This window comes from Panthera tigris, chromosome C1 (genome assembly GCF_018350195.1).
Source record: "Panthera tigris isolate Pti1 chromosome C1, P.tigris_Pti1_mat1.1, whole genome shotgun sequence".
NCBI classification, from domain to species: domain Eukaryota; kingdom Metazoa; phylum Chordata; class Mammalia; order Carnivora; family Felidae; genus Panthera; species Panthera tigris.
The window spans coordinates 27,077,582-27,091,838 of NC_056667.1; the positions used below are offsets into that span (position 1 = coordinate 27,077,582).

Here is a 14,257-nt window from a genome sequence, read left to right on the forward strand (position 1 = left end):
TGGTCCTCCGAAAGACTATCTGTGGTTGGAAGACAGAGAGTAACAGAAGAAAAGGAGCACAGGCTATTGAGTGAACAAAAAACCAGAGTTTAACTCCTGGCTCTGTCGTGACTTCTTGCTGTATGACCCTAGGCGAGTCATTCCACCTCTCTGGGCCTCAATTTCCTTATGTATAAAATGAGACTAAAACTATCTGTTTTAGGATTATCATAGGGATTAAGTGAGATAAGATATGCAATGTTTATAACCAAGGGTCTGGTATGTGGTAGGTGCTCTTCAAAAAAATGCAATTTTCCTACCCTGATGGTGCTAAATCACTTACTTATTTAACTCAAATGATCTTACATAAAATGTTGGCCTGAAATAGTTAGCTGTCCCAGCAAAGCATCATCTGGGTAAAAAAACATTTAGGTCAGCTTTCTGTCAACTGCAATTTCCACTGCTCTAATTATGCAATCATCAACCACCACTGCAGAACAACAAAAACTCTAAAGCTGATGTCACTGAAATTGCTAAATACAGTAATTACTTGATTCTCTAGATCATGACCACCAACTCCTTTAGGAAAACAACAGAAATCTTTGGAATTATAGGAGCAAAAGGCTGATTCCTTATCCCAGACAGTGGTCTCTATAACACAAGGCTTTTTGGTCACTGCCCAGAATGGCAGCATACTCCAAAGTCTCTCCGAGATGGCTGTTCTCTCACATTCCATACTCTGAAAAGGACAATGTCAACAAAAGAACTAAAAGAAAAAATGATTTCAAGAAACAGTATCCCTTGAAATGTAACCTTCGCACTTTTTCCTGGCAAGAGGTTCCAGCCTGGTGAGATAATCTCTAGGAAGAAAGCATACTTTATGAAATCTATCAGCATAACCCTTTTCTACAGAAAAAGCAAGGAACACATTGTCCCTGTAAGCGAAGATTCCTTTAGAAAAGAAAAAGAAGCAAAGTATCTTTATGAAGCATCTATGTTCACAGTGCTGTACTACACACTTTAATTATGGTATCACTCCTATCAAGCTACAAGGTGAAATCTTATCCTTCTTACAGACAATAGGTAACTTGCTCAAGGTTTTACAGTTATTACGTAGAAACATCCAGAACCAGGACCCAGGTCTTCCCAACTTCCAAATATTTTTATTTCTTTTTTAAGTAGGCTTCATGCCCAGGGTGGAGCCCAACTCAGGGCCAGAACCCATGCCTCTCTGATCAAGACCTGAGCTGAGATCAAGAGTCAGATGTTTAACTGACTAAGCCATCCGGGCATCCCTCAAATGTTTTTCTTTTCATGACATCTTCACCAAATCTTAAAATTATCATGCCAATTCCCTTTTATGAGAAAGAATCCAATTTTAATTGTGGTTCCAAAACAAATAAACCCAACAAACTAAGTGTCCACCAAAAGGATGACCGTTTCTCTCAATTAGAAGATTGCTTTTCTACCTCCTCCTAGTCTTTAATATGAACTGAAAGACTCATACAGTTTAAATCTATAAAGAAAATGGTACCTGTTGACAACCACAGAGCACTGAAGCAGAAGCAAGTAAAAAACAGGTACAGGCTTCTCAACCATTTCACAGATAGCTGCCAACAAAATCCTGATAAAATCCAGGAAGCAGGGCTTGGCTTGACTCCCAGCCTCTTCTCCATGGCCTTCCAGACAGATGGAACCGTTCACTATAAAGATAGAAAGGGAAGAAATTATATGCCAAGTAATTAATAATTGATTCCTGGAAATGTAGAATTCTAGAGAATGTGACAGCCTAGAGGGAAGAGAAATTTCAAGTTTATCTTTCACTGCTCATACCTGCCTGTAAATTTTAAACCTGAGCTTTGACAAAGCCTATAATTATCAGGATAAAAACATAGCAAGGGGTATGAAATGAATCCACTGTAAAACTGAAACATTTTATGTTCTATTATTTTCTAAGCTAACAGTAAATCATCTATGTGGAAGAATGGAAAGAGCGCTTGCCTGAAGAAAAAAAAGATCTGAGCTTCAGTTCCAATTCTGCAAGTAACAGCTTTGTGACTTTGACCAAACACACCTTCTTATTTATGAAGAGTTTCGACTGTCAGAGGCAAACTAAGCTGAGAGTTTTGTCTAGCTGTGCTTTAAAAAAATAAATAAATAATACTGTGACTATCTTTAGGAAGTACATGCACTCTCCAGTTTATTACTGCCCCACCACTATGACCTTAAAAATCTATCCAAATTACACTTCAATGTCACGTCCCTGATCCCTAGAATCATCTGCAATTCCTGACTTGAATTCATATAGACACTCAAATATTTACACAGTTCCTATTATGTGCTAGGCATCGTGCTGGCTACTCTAGAATCTAGGAGCTGGATAATTTAGGTCCCTTCCAGAGAAAAAATGATTTTCATCTGTTTCTTCTCTTATACAACTTCCCTACATTGTATAAATTATTATATAAATCTTGGCAATATCATGAGGGTTGGTTGAGTTCTGAGGAAGCAATTCAAATTCTTCTGTCCTAAATGTGCACCTGTCACCCACATGTGGCAAATGGTAGACTCCGCCCTCCACCCCCAGCCAGCATACAGGGAGACGGGCATCACATGAAGTCAATATTGACTAATACCAGGAAACAGACACATGCACACACACAGCTGCAAAACTGAGGCACGGCCCACCCAAGAAAAGGCTTTCTCTGAGCCTTAAGCAACTGAAGTACTTCTTCCTCATTCACTTCCATCCATTCTGATTTCTAGCAGTCTTGAAGTTGTATGTTAGGGAGCAGGGGGCTGAAAGATGTGCGGGCCAGTGACATGTTCAAGAGATTGTAAAATGGAGCCCAAGTTAGAAAGTATATCCAGCAACTTCTCTAGCCTCTCAAGATGGAACAGTGAGTGTGCACGTGTACGTGTGTGTGTGTATGGATCTTACCCAACACATTTCTGCCTACCACAAAAGGATTTTAAATTCAAAGTGACTCAACACCTGTCATCAATAGCGTGACAGGTGGGCGACAGAAGCATAAAAGAAATGAATAGGTTTTGAAAATGGGAGTAACAAACACCATTGGATTAGCAAGCTGATCAGAAGTGCAATGTCTTACAAACCATGCATAAGAGGCAGAGCTCTTTTCAAATGAACTCCCAACCAGCCAAGCCTCTGAAATCTACAACTGCCTAAGGGTGCAGATCACTGCTAGGGTCCAGTCAAAGCCTTGCTGACCAGAGGCAAGAACAACACAATCACCAAGATCCAAATGGTTTGTTACAGAATCAAAGGGTAAAAACCCAGAGAGAGAACACACACCCCCACAATACTTGACAAATGAAAATCTAGAAAAGCTTGCAATAGTTTTGGCATTTAGGGCGTTACAAGTACACCCGAAATAAAAGCACTCTCTGTTGCAGCAGCTGTTCAGACAGAGAAGGGGGTAATGTTTACTTAATCCTTCAGGTTGATGGGGGATGTATCATAGTTCAGTCTGTCAGCTACATACGTGGAACTCCATTTATGTACACAGCGATAAGATATGTTTGAACAACGACAGAGCAAGTCTGAAACAGCCTATTCAGCTGGTATGAGTAATCAAGAATAAAGCTCTTTTAAAAAAAAATCTCAGATATTTGGGAAAGTTACAGAACAGACTGCCATGAATAACTTTGCTTATATTTGCAGGCATTGTTTTCCAAATAGCTGGAAAAATGAACAGATTGTTCTGGGGGGTCGTCTTTCCAATTTGTTCTTAGCTCCCAGTCTGTTAATCACAGAAGAAAGCACAAGGAGACTCAGCTAATGCTGTTCACTAACTGCATCTATTGTCGGTTGGGCACAAGCATCAGGAGGTGAGAGAAGGAAAAGCGTTTTTGGAACCGCCTGAGGTGTTCTTTTGACTTCCTTCATTTCACCTTTGTGCCCACCGCAGACACCACAGAACCCCTCTGTGGGGAATAATTTTCTAAAGTCCGGAATAAGGCAGGTTTCGCATGATAATTTACACGTCGTGCTCAACCCCGCCCCCCTTGTTCTGCATCAACTTTCTATCTTGGTGGGGAGACCGAACACCAGAGACAGCAGCTAAAGACGAGGCTGCAGAAGTCGAGGGAAGAAGGATAGCAGCGCCCCGAGCCCGGTCTGTCAGGGGATGGAGGATGCTGCATGACCAGGCGTGGGCCTGAAAGAAGCAGGGTCTGGGACTCGAGCCCCGCACCTACAGAGCCAGAAGCAGCTGGCTGCCCTAGCCGGGCCAGGAGCGCCACCTCCGGGTCCCAACACCCGGCCAGCGCACCCTCAGAAATAGCCCGTCCCGCTTGCCCCTCCCCTGAGCTCGAGGTCCTCGGCCTGGCAGCCAGCCGCCCCCGGCCACCTACCGGGGCTCAGGGCCACACAGCGGGGCCCCGGCTCTCGGCGGCCTCCGCCTCCTCCCGGTCCATGGGGTCGGGGCCCCAACCTTCGCTCCCCTCACCCGGAGGAGGAGGAAAAAGAAGAAGGTAGTGTGGGCTCCCCACCCGGACAGCTCCCTCTCGCCTCAGCCTCCCAGGACAGCGACAGCGGCCGGAAACGCCGCCTCCTCCCACCTCCCTGGGCTCAACCCGGAAACACACTCTTCTTGCTAACCAGCCCTCCTGCCCCCACCCCCACCCCCGGAAGCTCAATTCCAGCCGCGAGCCAGAGGGGGAGGTGAGGCAGTGCTGAGGGACAGAACTACGCACGAGCGAAGGAGCCTGGGCCGCCAGGCTGTCGCCTCCTGCTCTCCGCAGTCTGCTCCTTCGCTTGCCCTGCGCGAGCCCCAGGCCCCAGACTCGGGCAATACCCATAAGCAAGATGGCGGCAACGGTGGCACCCCCTACGGCTTAGCGCCCAGGTGTGCCATTGGCCAGAGCCCGGAGTGAAGCCGCCGCGGATTGGCCGAGAGCTCTGCGGGGGTGGGGGTGGAGCTGCAGCCGCCTGGAGCCGGGAGTGGGCAAAGCGGCGTGAGCAGCGGCCCCAGGCTCCAGGAGCATCGCGCTCGGAGAAGATTTCGCCGCTCGGGGCCGCAGCCTGGTGAGCTCAGCCCCCTTCAGGCCCTCCCCTGCATCCCAACCAGGGCCTCGCCGAGCCGGCGCTGATCGATGCCGACACACCCCGGGGACCCTATCGCGACTCCATCGCGCCATATCGCGACATCATCGTGCCCTGTCGAGACTCCATTTTGTCACAGCCCTTTTCAATATATAGCTATATATTTTTTTTTAATTTGCCCTGTCATCTTTGGGGCTGTCCATGTCGTGATTTTGCCGTGATCTCTCCGTGACATCACCGCGCCATCGTGAAGTGTGATCTCATCGCCGCCCTGTCGTGACTTCATCAATGTCGTGTTGTGACCTGGCTGCGGCGGGACAGGTGGTGACCGCCAGGAACCCTCTTCCCCTTCTCATCTCCCCATCTCAGCAGCCCCGCTTCGATTATCCGGCTTTTGGATTCTCCGTTGTCCTGGGAGCTACCCCGGACCCCTTCTTGCTTCTCCAGCCCCTGCCGGCATCCACTGACTGGTAGCGAGCGGGGAGGGCGAGGAGAGGGAATGCAAAGGGTTAATTCTGCTGCTGCTGCTGCTGCTGCTGCTGCTGCTGCTGCTGCTGCTGCAGCTTCTGCCCGAGGGAGGGAAAGGAGAGGAGGCAAGGAGCCTGCGGGGGCGTTTGAGAGCCCTGGCTGGAGGGGTGGGGTCCGCAAAGGGGCCTCCAAGCCTTCCCTGGTCAGTACCCTGCATCCTCACTTGTGCTGAAGCTTGTCTCCTGCCTGTTCTGGAGAAGGGAGGGGAAAGGAAACCTAGGATGCCCTTTTCCCTCATATCAGCCTGAGTCCGGATAATCGAACTTCACCCATGTATGTCTCCATTCCTTCCTGTCTGTCCTCACCACTCCCTCCTGGTGTGCTTGGGTGGAAGGAGATAAAACCAGGCCTCTGGTGCCAGGGGGCAGCTGAGCAGTGGGGCCAGCCCCCCTCCCACTCCTGGGAGATTGGTAAGGAGAGCTGTCCAGCTGAGCAGCGGGATGCATGGTCCTTCTTTCCCGCTTTCCGGAGGTGACCTTGGCCAGGGTCCCTTCTTCATTCCTAAGGACTTGAGGGTCCAGCACCTTTAAGGGGCTCCCCACAAGGGAGGTCAGTCTTGAGGAACCCATCCCTCCTGATCCTCCCCTCCCTCTGTGCTAATCCCTCCCTCCATCCTCCACTCCCACCCCCACCCCTCCTCTGCAGAGGGATGCTCAGTCCCTCTTGTGTTCACAGTTGGGCAAGGCGGGCATCATGGCCTCGGATTGTGAGCCAGCTCTGAACCAGGCAGAGAGCCGAAACCCCACCCTGGAGCGCTACCTGGGAGCCCTCCGTGAGGCCAAGAATGACAGTGAGCAGTTTGCAGCCCTGCTGCTAGTAAGGACCTGACTGAAAATTGGGAGGTGGGAAGGGCTGGGTGGTTGGGTCCCCTAGGAATGGGGTCAAAAAGTCCCAGAGGATATATAGGTGGTCCTGGCATTCCCGGAGGCACCAAGATGCCTGCCTTTGGACTCTTCATTGCTCCCCTAAGTGTGGGAGCAAAGGGGAGAATGGGGGTGAATAAGGCGTAGGGCCTTAGAAGCCTTGGAGGAGGCTGCCTGGGTCTGCTCTTTGGGGCGTCCCGAAGCAGATGGGAGCTGACTCATAGGGTGACAGCAGCAGGTAGTAACTAGTGCAGAGTACTTGAGGGCTGGGGATGATTGCTCTGGGGGTGGAGAGAGTAGCAGAACTAGAAGTAACTGGGAAGGGGTCCCAGGGGATGGCCAGGATGGCAGTAGGTAGGTTGAGGGTGAAGGAGCTGGTTTGGGGCTTCGCCCTGTTGGAAGAACCGGGCTGGGGCCAGCAGAGCAAGAGCTGCAGTGCTGGGAAGGGGGGGTTGATGTGTGGGGGGTGAAGGGAGGAGGGAGTACAGTCTCTGCTTGTTTGCCATGGCAACAGGGAGAAGGCTCCAGAGTCAAGGGCTCACACTGCAGCAGAGGAGGTGTTGAGGTGAAATGTAAGGGGAAATGTTTTGACAGGCAGAGTGGCGAGACACAGGAGCCATTTCCCCTGAGAAGGTGGCGGGAATGGATCAGAGGCTTCTCTGGGGAGGGGGGTGAGAGCAATTAGGGCGAGACCCTAAATCCTTGGGGGATTTTAAACTGAGCTCTAAGCCCAAATCAGGTTGCCAGCTTCTAGATTAGACATCAGAAAGAACTTCCCGAATGACTGAGTGATGAAATGGCAGAACGAGTAGTTGAGGATTGGACCTCCCTTCTGTATACGTAATCATAAATGAGGGATCCCAGAGGTCACAACCATCTGTCTCCCTGGGGTGGGGAGGGAAGGAGCTGGACAAAATGACCTCTGGAGGCTTCCTGACCCCAGAGAGAATCACCTTCCATAACCACATCCTGGTAATGGTCACCGCCCAAGGGTGCAGGGGGCAGTCTTCCTTTCATCCTGCTGATAGCACATACCCCCCCCCCTTAGGTGACCAAGGCAGTCAAAGCAGGTGACATCGATGCCAAAACTCGGCGGCGGATCTTCGATGCCGTAGGCTTCACCTTCCCCAATCGTCTCCTGACCACCAAGGAGGCACCAGATGGCTGCCCCGACCATGTTCTCCGAGCCCTGGGTGTGGCCCTGCTGGCCTGCTTCTGCAGTGACCCTGAACTGGCCTCCCATCCCCAGGTCCTGAACAAGATCCCCATCCTTAGCACCTTCCTCACTGCCCGGGGGGACCCGGATGATGCTGCTCGCCGTTCCATGATTGACGACACCTACCAGTGCCTGACAGCTGTGGCAGGCACACCCCGTGGCCCCCGGCACCTCATTGCTGGTGGCACCGTGTCTGCCCTGTGTCAGGCATACCTGGGGCATGGCTATGGCTTTGACCAGGCCCTGGCACTCCTAGTGGGGCTGCTGGCTGCTGCTGAGACCCAGTGCTGGAAGGAGGCGGAGCCCGACCTCCTGGCCGTGTTGCGGGGCCTCAGTGAAGATTTCCAGAAAGCTGAGGATGCCAGCAAGTTTGAGCTCTGCCAGCTGCTGCCCCTCTTTCTGCCCCCGACAACCGTGCCCTCTGAATGCCTCCGGGATCTGCAGGCCGGGCTGGCACGCATCCTGGGCAGCAAGCTGAGCTCCTGGCAGCGCAACCCTGCACTAAAGCTGGCAGCCCGCCTGGCGCACGCCTGCGGCTCCGACTGGATCCCAGCGGGCAGCTCCGGGAGCAAGTTCCTGGCCCTGCTGGTGAATCTGGCATGTGTGGAGGTACGGCTGGCACTGGAGGAGACAGGCACAGAAGTAAAAGAGGATGTGGTGACCGCCTGCTACGCCCTCATGGAGTTGGGGATCCAGGAATGCACCCGCTGTGAGCAGTCACTGCTCAAGGAGCCACAGAAGGTGCAGCTCGTGAGCATCATGAAGGAGGCCATCGGGGCTGTCATCCACTATCTGCAGCAGGTGAGGTATAGCGGCCCACGGAGGGAGTCTGGTGTGGGGAGAGCCAGAAGGCCAGGCAAAGGGGGAAGTGAATTGCACCTTAGTGTAATAGGAAGAGCGCAAGATGCCCACTCTGAGGGCTGATCCTGCAGCACTCCCGGGAGTAGAGTGGCCGAGCCTCCCTCTCCCTCCCTCCCTGAGCCTCCACACAAGCACCATACCACACACCATATGTGCACTCACATCACAGTACACACACACACACACACACACACACGCACACAACACAGTGACTTCCCACTCACAACCCTCCCCCCAGTACACACACACTCCAAATCGAAGCAGTCTGTTCTGCTCAGCCTCTTGCATTGTTCCATACACCTGCACATACAAACTTGGCACGGAGCTGGGCAAAGGAGCGGGGCTGCCTGGTTTCTGGCCTCTGGAGAGATTCAGCTAACTCCTCCCAGGTCAGAGCTGCCGTAGAGGGAGTGTTTAGTTAGCTTTGGACCTGTGAGTTTCCTTCGAGCCTTGTGATACTTCAGAGGTGGGGGGAAAGGGGATGCAGTGAGTGTGGGGACATGTTGTCCAAAGTCCAATTCGCTCGGCAGACATGCCCTGAGGGCCTGCTCTGTGCCAGGCCCCTGTTGAGCGCATCCTTCCCATGTGTTAGGTGCTGGGTACACAGGGCCTGCCTTTGAAGGGGTCACAGGCCAGAATTCCCTTCTAGTTGTGTTATTCCTAGGCTGGCTGGCATGCTGTCCCGGCCGGGGAGGGTCTCTGGTCCTACTCCATCTCACAGGGGTCCCATGGCAACAGGTGGGGCCAGAGAAGCAGAAGGAGCCCTTTGTGTTTGCTTCGGTGCGGATCCTGGGGGCCTGGCTGGCCGAGGAGACCTCATCCCTGCGCAAGGAGGTCTGCCAGCTGCTGCCCTTCCTTGTGCGCTATGCCAAGACCCTCTACGAGGAGGCCGAGGAGGCGAATGACCTCTCCCAGCAGGTGGCCACCCTGGCCATCTCCCCCACCACCCCAGGGCCCACCTGGCCAGGGGATGCTCTCCGGTGAGTTTGTAGTTAGAGTCTGTCCAGCCAGACTGTTCTAAAGAAAAGCATAACAGAGGGACACTTCCTCACCCCCAAACTGGTCTGTGCTGGGCTTCCTGATTGGGGCATGAGATTTCCTTTAGGATTATTTCTGTTTGTTTTGGGGGGCTTGTTCACACAGGACTCCTGGTCAGCCAAGTCTTCTTTGCCAACCCCAGATTTCTCTGTAAAGAGAGAACTCATGCTTATTGAGCATCTACGACACACCAAGCACTTTGTTCTACCCTTTACCAAAACAGTCTCATTTAGTTCACACAGCAAATCTATGACATAAGTCTCATCCACATCTTCAGGATGAGCAAACTGAGACTCAGGGTTAAAGTAACTTGCCCGCACATACACCATGTGGCAGAGCCCAAGTTCAAGCCTAGGCCTGTGCAGCACCAAAGCATGTGCTTTTCCTGTGGGACCTACAAGGAAGGATGTGTCCTTTCCCCCGGCTTTCATTTCTCTTAGGTGGGATGCCCCAAGAAAGGGAATCCTTGTGCCTTCATCTCTCCCCACCCCTTACACACCTGTTCCTTCCACCCCCCAGGCTCCTTCTGCCCGGCTGGTGCCACCTGACCGTTGAAGATGGGCCCCGGGAGATCCTGATCAAGGAGGGAGCCCCCTCACTTCTGTGCAAGTATTTCTTGCAGCAGTGGGAACTCACATCCCCAGGCCATGACACCTCAGTGCTGCCTGACAGTGTGGAGATCGGCCTGCAGACCTGCTGTCATATCTTCCTCAACCTTGTGGTCACCGCACCAGGGCTGATCAAGTGAGGCCGGGAAGGAGGTTGGAGGAAGCAAGGGGTGGGGGCTGCTCAGACTTGCCTCAGATCTCAGTCTCCTACTTTGCTTCCCTGTGCCCATGGGTTCCTGCTAGTGTTAGAGTGACAGGCTCTCAGAATAGACAGAGCCACCCCACACGAGGTTTTGGCATGTCTAGAACTCCTCTGGGCCTGTCTGCCTGCTCCAGCTATAACCCAGTCTCTGTTCCCCAGATGCCACGAATGGGCCCAAAGTTAACTCTTAACCCTGCTGTCTCATTTCTTGCGAAACCCTGCCTGGTGAAGCTGGGAGCCCAGAATCCCAGGTTTTCCCAGGCCTTGGTCTAGCTCAAATAACCCCTTCTCCCATCTCCACCCCCCACCCTTTCTCCCAGGCGAGATGCCTGCTTCACATCTCTTATGAACACCCTGATGACGTCGCTGCCCTCACTAGTGCAGCAGCAAGGGAGGCTGCTTCTGGCTGCCAATGTGGCCACCCTGGGCCTTCTCATGGCCCGGCTCCTCAGTACCTCTCCAGGTAAGCTCCGGGGACCCAGTCCTAATGGATACAGACAAAAGATCCGGGTGGACCTGTTATATTCTGGGCATAAGTCCCCATTTTCAGGAAATGGTTTTATAGAATTTTCCAACTAAGAGGAAATCTGTGAAGTGTGTCTCCATCCCCCACCCTACCCCACCCTTCTTCCCCAAATGATAGCATTCTTTTCCTTCTGAAGACTTAAGGCAAGGTCTGGTGGGTGTAAGTACAGGCCTGCTCAGAGGCACAGGCATAGGCACCTGAAATTCCCAGCAGCCCGAGTCTGAATCCAGTGTTTTCAAGGTGGAGCCGCCCCCACCCAGGGCTTGAGTCAGGAACCTTCTTCCTCCCCATTGAGGTTTTTCTCTGCTTAACACATCACCTCCCTCGTGACAGGCTTCAGTGCTTTGGTGCCCCCTCTGCACATACCTTCTCCGCAACCCTGCCTCACTCTGGCTGTGTGAAGGAGGAGGGACGTCCCCTCCAGCCCCTGCCAGCCCTCTGTGTCTTCCACTTTGGCCGTGGGTGTCTGCTTGGGTCCCTCTGTCCCCGCCTGTTCCCTGTGCCCCATCTGTCAGGTTGGAGGAGCTGAGCAGATGCCCGGGAACAGTGTGTAATGAGCCTGTACCCTCAGCTGCCTATGTGTTCCCTGTGCAGGGATCCCAGTAGGGTCCTCCGGCAATGGGAAGGGAGCATGACCTAGTGATCCAGGAGCCACCCCTGCGCTCTAACCCCATGCTCCCTCAGTCCCAGGCTGCATCACCTCAGCCTGAGTAGAGCCCCAGTGCTGTTAACCCACAGATGCCACCAGGCTGGACTAACAGCCTCCCTGAGAGGGTCCGCAGTACAGGGGTGAGCCCCTGTCTGGCAGGTAAGCCGAGCCCCATCACCAGCTCCTGGTCCCCCTGCCCCCACTCTGGCGCCCCCTTCTGGCCCAAGAATCAAATTGTTGAGACCGCCTTCGTCTGTAGGTCTCTAGGCCCGGCAGCGGCTCCCATCCTGCTCCCGTCCCACTGCAAAAAGGGCTGACCATGAGGTTGAGTGTACCAAGATTATCACATTTAATTCTCACAACCGATTTCTAAGATTAGCACTATTGGCCCCGTTTTACAAGTAAGGAAACGAGACCCAGAAAAGTGGATTACCCAAGGTCACCCAACTTCAAGTGAAGTTGAAGGTAGGGTTTAAGCCCAGGCAGGCTGGTCCTAGGCTCTGCTTCGGCCCCCAGAGTGTGTCCGCACAGGAGGGTAAAGTGAGGGTCTGGGAAAGCAGCTGGCCCCCCAAGTTCACGCGCCCACTCCCTGCTTGCCTTCCAGCTCTTCAGGGAACACCAGCGTCCCGAGGTTTCTTCGCAGCTGCCATCCTCTTCCTATCACAGTCCCATGTGGCGCGGGCCACACCTGGCTCAGACCAGGCAGTGCTGGCCCTGTCCCCCGACTACGAGGGCGTCTGGGCCGACCTGCAGGAGCTCTGGTTCCTGGGTATGCAGGCCTTCACAGGCTGTGTGCCCCTGCTGCCCTGGCTGGCCCCGGCCGCCCTGCGCTCCCGCTGGCCACAGGAGCTGCTCCAGCTGCTGGGCAGCGTCAGCCCCAACTCTGTCAAGCCTGAGATGGTCGCCGCCTATCAGGGCGTCCTGGTGGAGCTGGCACGGGCCAACCGGCTGTGCCGGGAGGCCATGAGGCTACAGGCGGGTGAGGAGACAGCCAGCCACTACCGCATGGCTGCCCTGGAGCAGTGCCTGTCAGAGCCCTGAGCAGGTGTCCACTGGGGACAGACCCAGGGGCGTGCAGCGAGGGAAGGAGGGAGGAGGCATCTTCCCTGAAGCTCCCAAACTGGACCCCCCTCCCTAGACTCCCCCCACACACACACACACGACATCCCAGCTTTCTGGCTTTTCCGAGGGCAAGGGCACAGTGCCCATCCCTCAAGTGTAAGGAACTGCGTCCCGCCCCCCGGGCCCCCATGGGGGCAGGGATTGGCTTGAAAAATCAACATAGCTATCGCTGCCAGGCCGGGGAATGTTGGAGCAGCCCCCAGGGAGGGGGGCACTAGGTGTCATTGTGCCCTGTGTCAGACTCCCCCACGGGAGGGAGGCCCCAGGATGGGATAGGGCTGGCAGGAGCTGGCTGCCTCAGCCCATGTGCCCTGCCGGCCAGGGCGTGGGCTCCCCTAGGCTGTGGTGCCCCCTCTAGCCTCCCAGTCCACGTCCTTCCAATTGGCCATTTGGCCCTTGCCCTTAGCCCCTTGGCAGAGAGCAGACTCAGGCCATTGACATCGCAGTTCTTCCTATCAACTTCAGTGACCCAGGGTCTGAACTGCCTCATCCTTCCAGGGAGACCTGGGGCAGACAGGCCTGGTGTGTGGGTGGGGAAACCTCCTTCCACCTGAGCTTCCTTGAGGGGACCCAGGAGTCCTTAGGCCCTGGCCTCTAAGCTTTTGTGTCATGTTGCAGCAGAGTGACGATGGGGGTTGGGGGGTTATTTATTTTGCCTGTCCTTATCCCTGCTTGGACACCTGAGCATCTGATCCCTGTCCTCCTAGTGCCATCTGGCTTGACTGGAGCCAGGAACAGGAGGGACACTTCTCCAGAATCCGCATGTTTCCCTAGTGATTGCACCCCATCACCATCGTGGTGCCTGGCTTTAATCCCCACCCCTGCTTAGGATCCCTCTCTGCAGAGAGACGCGACTGGCGACTCCAGCAGGGACTACTTTTCTTATGATCCCGGGGGACCCCCCCACACACAACCTGATCCCTTACTTCCATTTCCCCCTTCCTTCCCCCAGTGCGTTCTGTGATCGCCAAGTTCAAAGCTGTGCACATGCGGACACTCAATAAATGTTCATTGGTGACAAGATGGTTCCTGTGTGGTCTGTCCTGCACCTTCTCCCTTCCAAACTCGAGGAGCTCACAACTACCATTTGCTGAACACACACCCTGCCAAGCACGTTTCAAGTGTTAATTTAGCCTGCCAGAGAACCCTGTGACACAGGCATTATTCCGATTTTACAGGTGAAGAAACCTAGGCACGGGTAGGTGGTTTGCTCAAGGTGATGCGCTAGTAAGGTGTCAGAGCCAAGACTGAGCAGGCCGTTGACCCCTCAGTCCACACCCTGTATTGCCAGAGCAGGATTGCAAATTCAGATGCTATGGTGGCCAGGCCTAGGTGCTCCTGTGTACAAATGAAGTGCTGACCTGGAGGGGTTCCAAGTAGCACTGTCACATCCTCCAATCTCTAAAGGTAAGTCAGAAACCCTAATTTTTATGCAAAATCCTGATTTTTGAATGTTGCTCATTTTTTTCCCCATGAAACCACTACTGCCTCAACAACATCTCCAGGCCAAATGTTTTGTACAGGAAAACATTTTAGGCAACCAGCTGTTCACCTCTGTTCTATGTCAGTGAGAAAGACAAGGGGCCTAAGAGCTTCA

At 53.4% G+C, this 14,257-nt stretch overlaps 2 protein-coding genes across 11 annotated transcripts in view; one reads left to right on the forward strand and one right to left on the reverse strand.

Annotated features, from left to right (window-relative positions):
• The window catches only part of KIAA0319L (KIAA0319 like), a 95,769-nt gene extending 90,841 nt beyond the window's left edge, over positions 1–4,928 (reverse strand). Inside the window, exons 1-2 of one of the 5 annotated variants that reach the window (XM_042996454.1) lie at positions 4,699–4,787; positions 1,514–1,682 (exon numbers count right to left, since the gene is read on the reverse strand). In XM_042996454.1, the coding sequence (XP_042852388.1) occupies positions 1,514–1,655 (142 nt within the window). In that variant the 5' untranslated portion in view covers positions 1,656–1,682; positions 4,699–4,787. Of the gene's footprint in view, positions 1–1,513; positions 1,683–4,356; positions 4,542–4,698 lie in introns of those variants that run through there. The other 4 variants (XM_042996455.1, XM_042996453.1, XM_042996457.1 and 1 more) reach the window with 4 other exon arrangements.
• Positions 4,922–13,678, forward strand: NCDN (neurochondrin). 6 transcript variants are annotated; one of them, XM_015542216.2, is made up of 8 exons: positions 4,922–5,029; positions 5,301–5,368; positions 6,251–6,391; positions 7,487–8,455; positions 9,254–9,495; positions 10,073–10,297; positions 10,684–10,826; positions 12,143–12,808. In XM_015542216.2, the coding sequence occupies exons 2-8, from the start codon at positions 5,336–5,338 to the stop codon at positions 12,577–12,579; spliced, it is 2,190 nt and encodes a 729-aa protein (XP_015397702.2). In that variant the 5' UTR covers positions 4,922–5,029; positions 5,301–5,335; the 3' UTR covers positions 12,580–12,808. The 6 variants fall into 6 exon arrangements, with proteins under 6 accessions (XP_015397702.2, XP_015397703.2, XP_015397704.2 ...); XM_042996460.1 differs by lacking the exons at positions 4,922–5,029; positions 5,301–5,368 and adding exons at positions 5,533–5,717; positions 13,613–13,678 and having other exon boundaries at positions 12,143–12,583; XM_015542217.2 differs by lacking the exon at positions 5,301–5,368.
• The last annotated feature ends 579 nt before the right edge of the window (positions 13,679–14,257 follow it).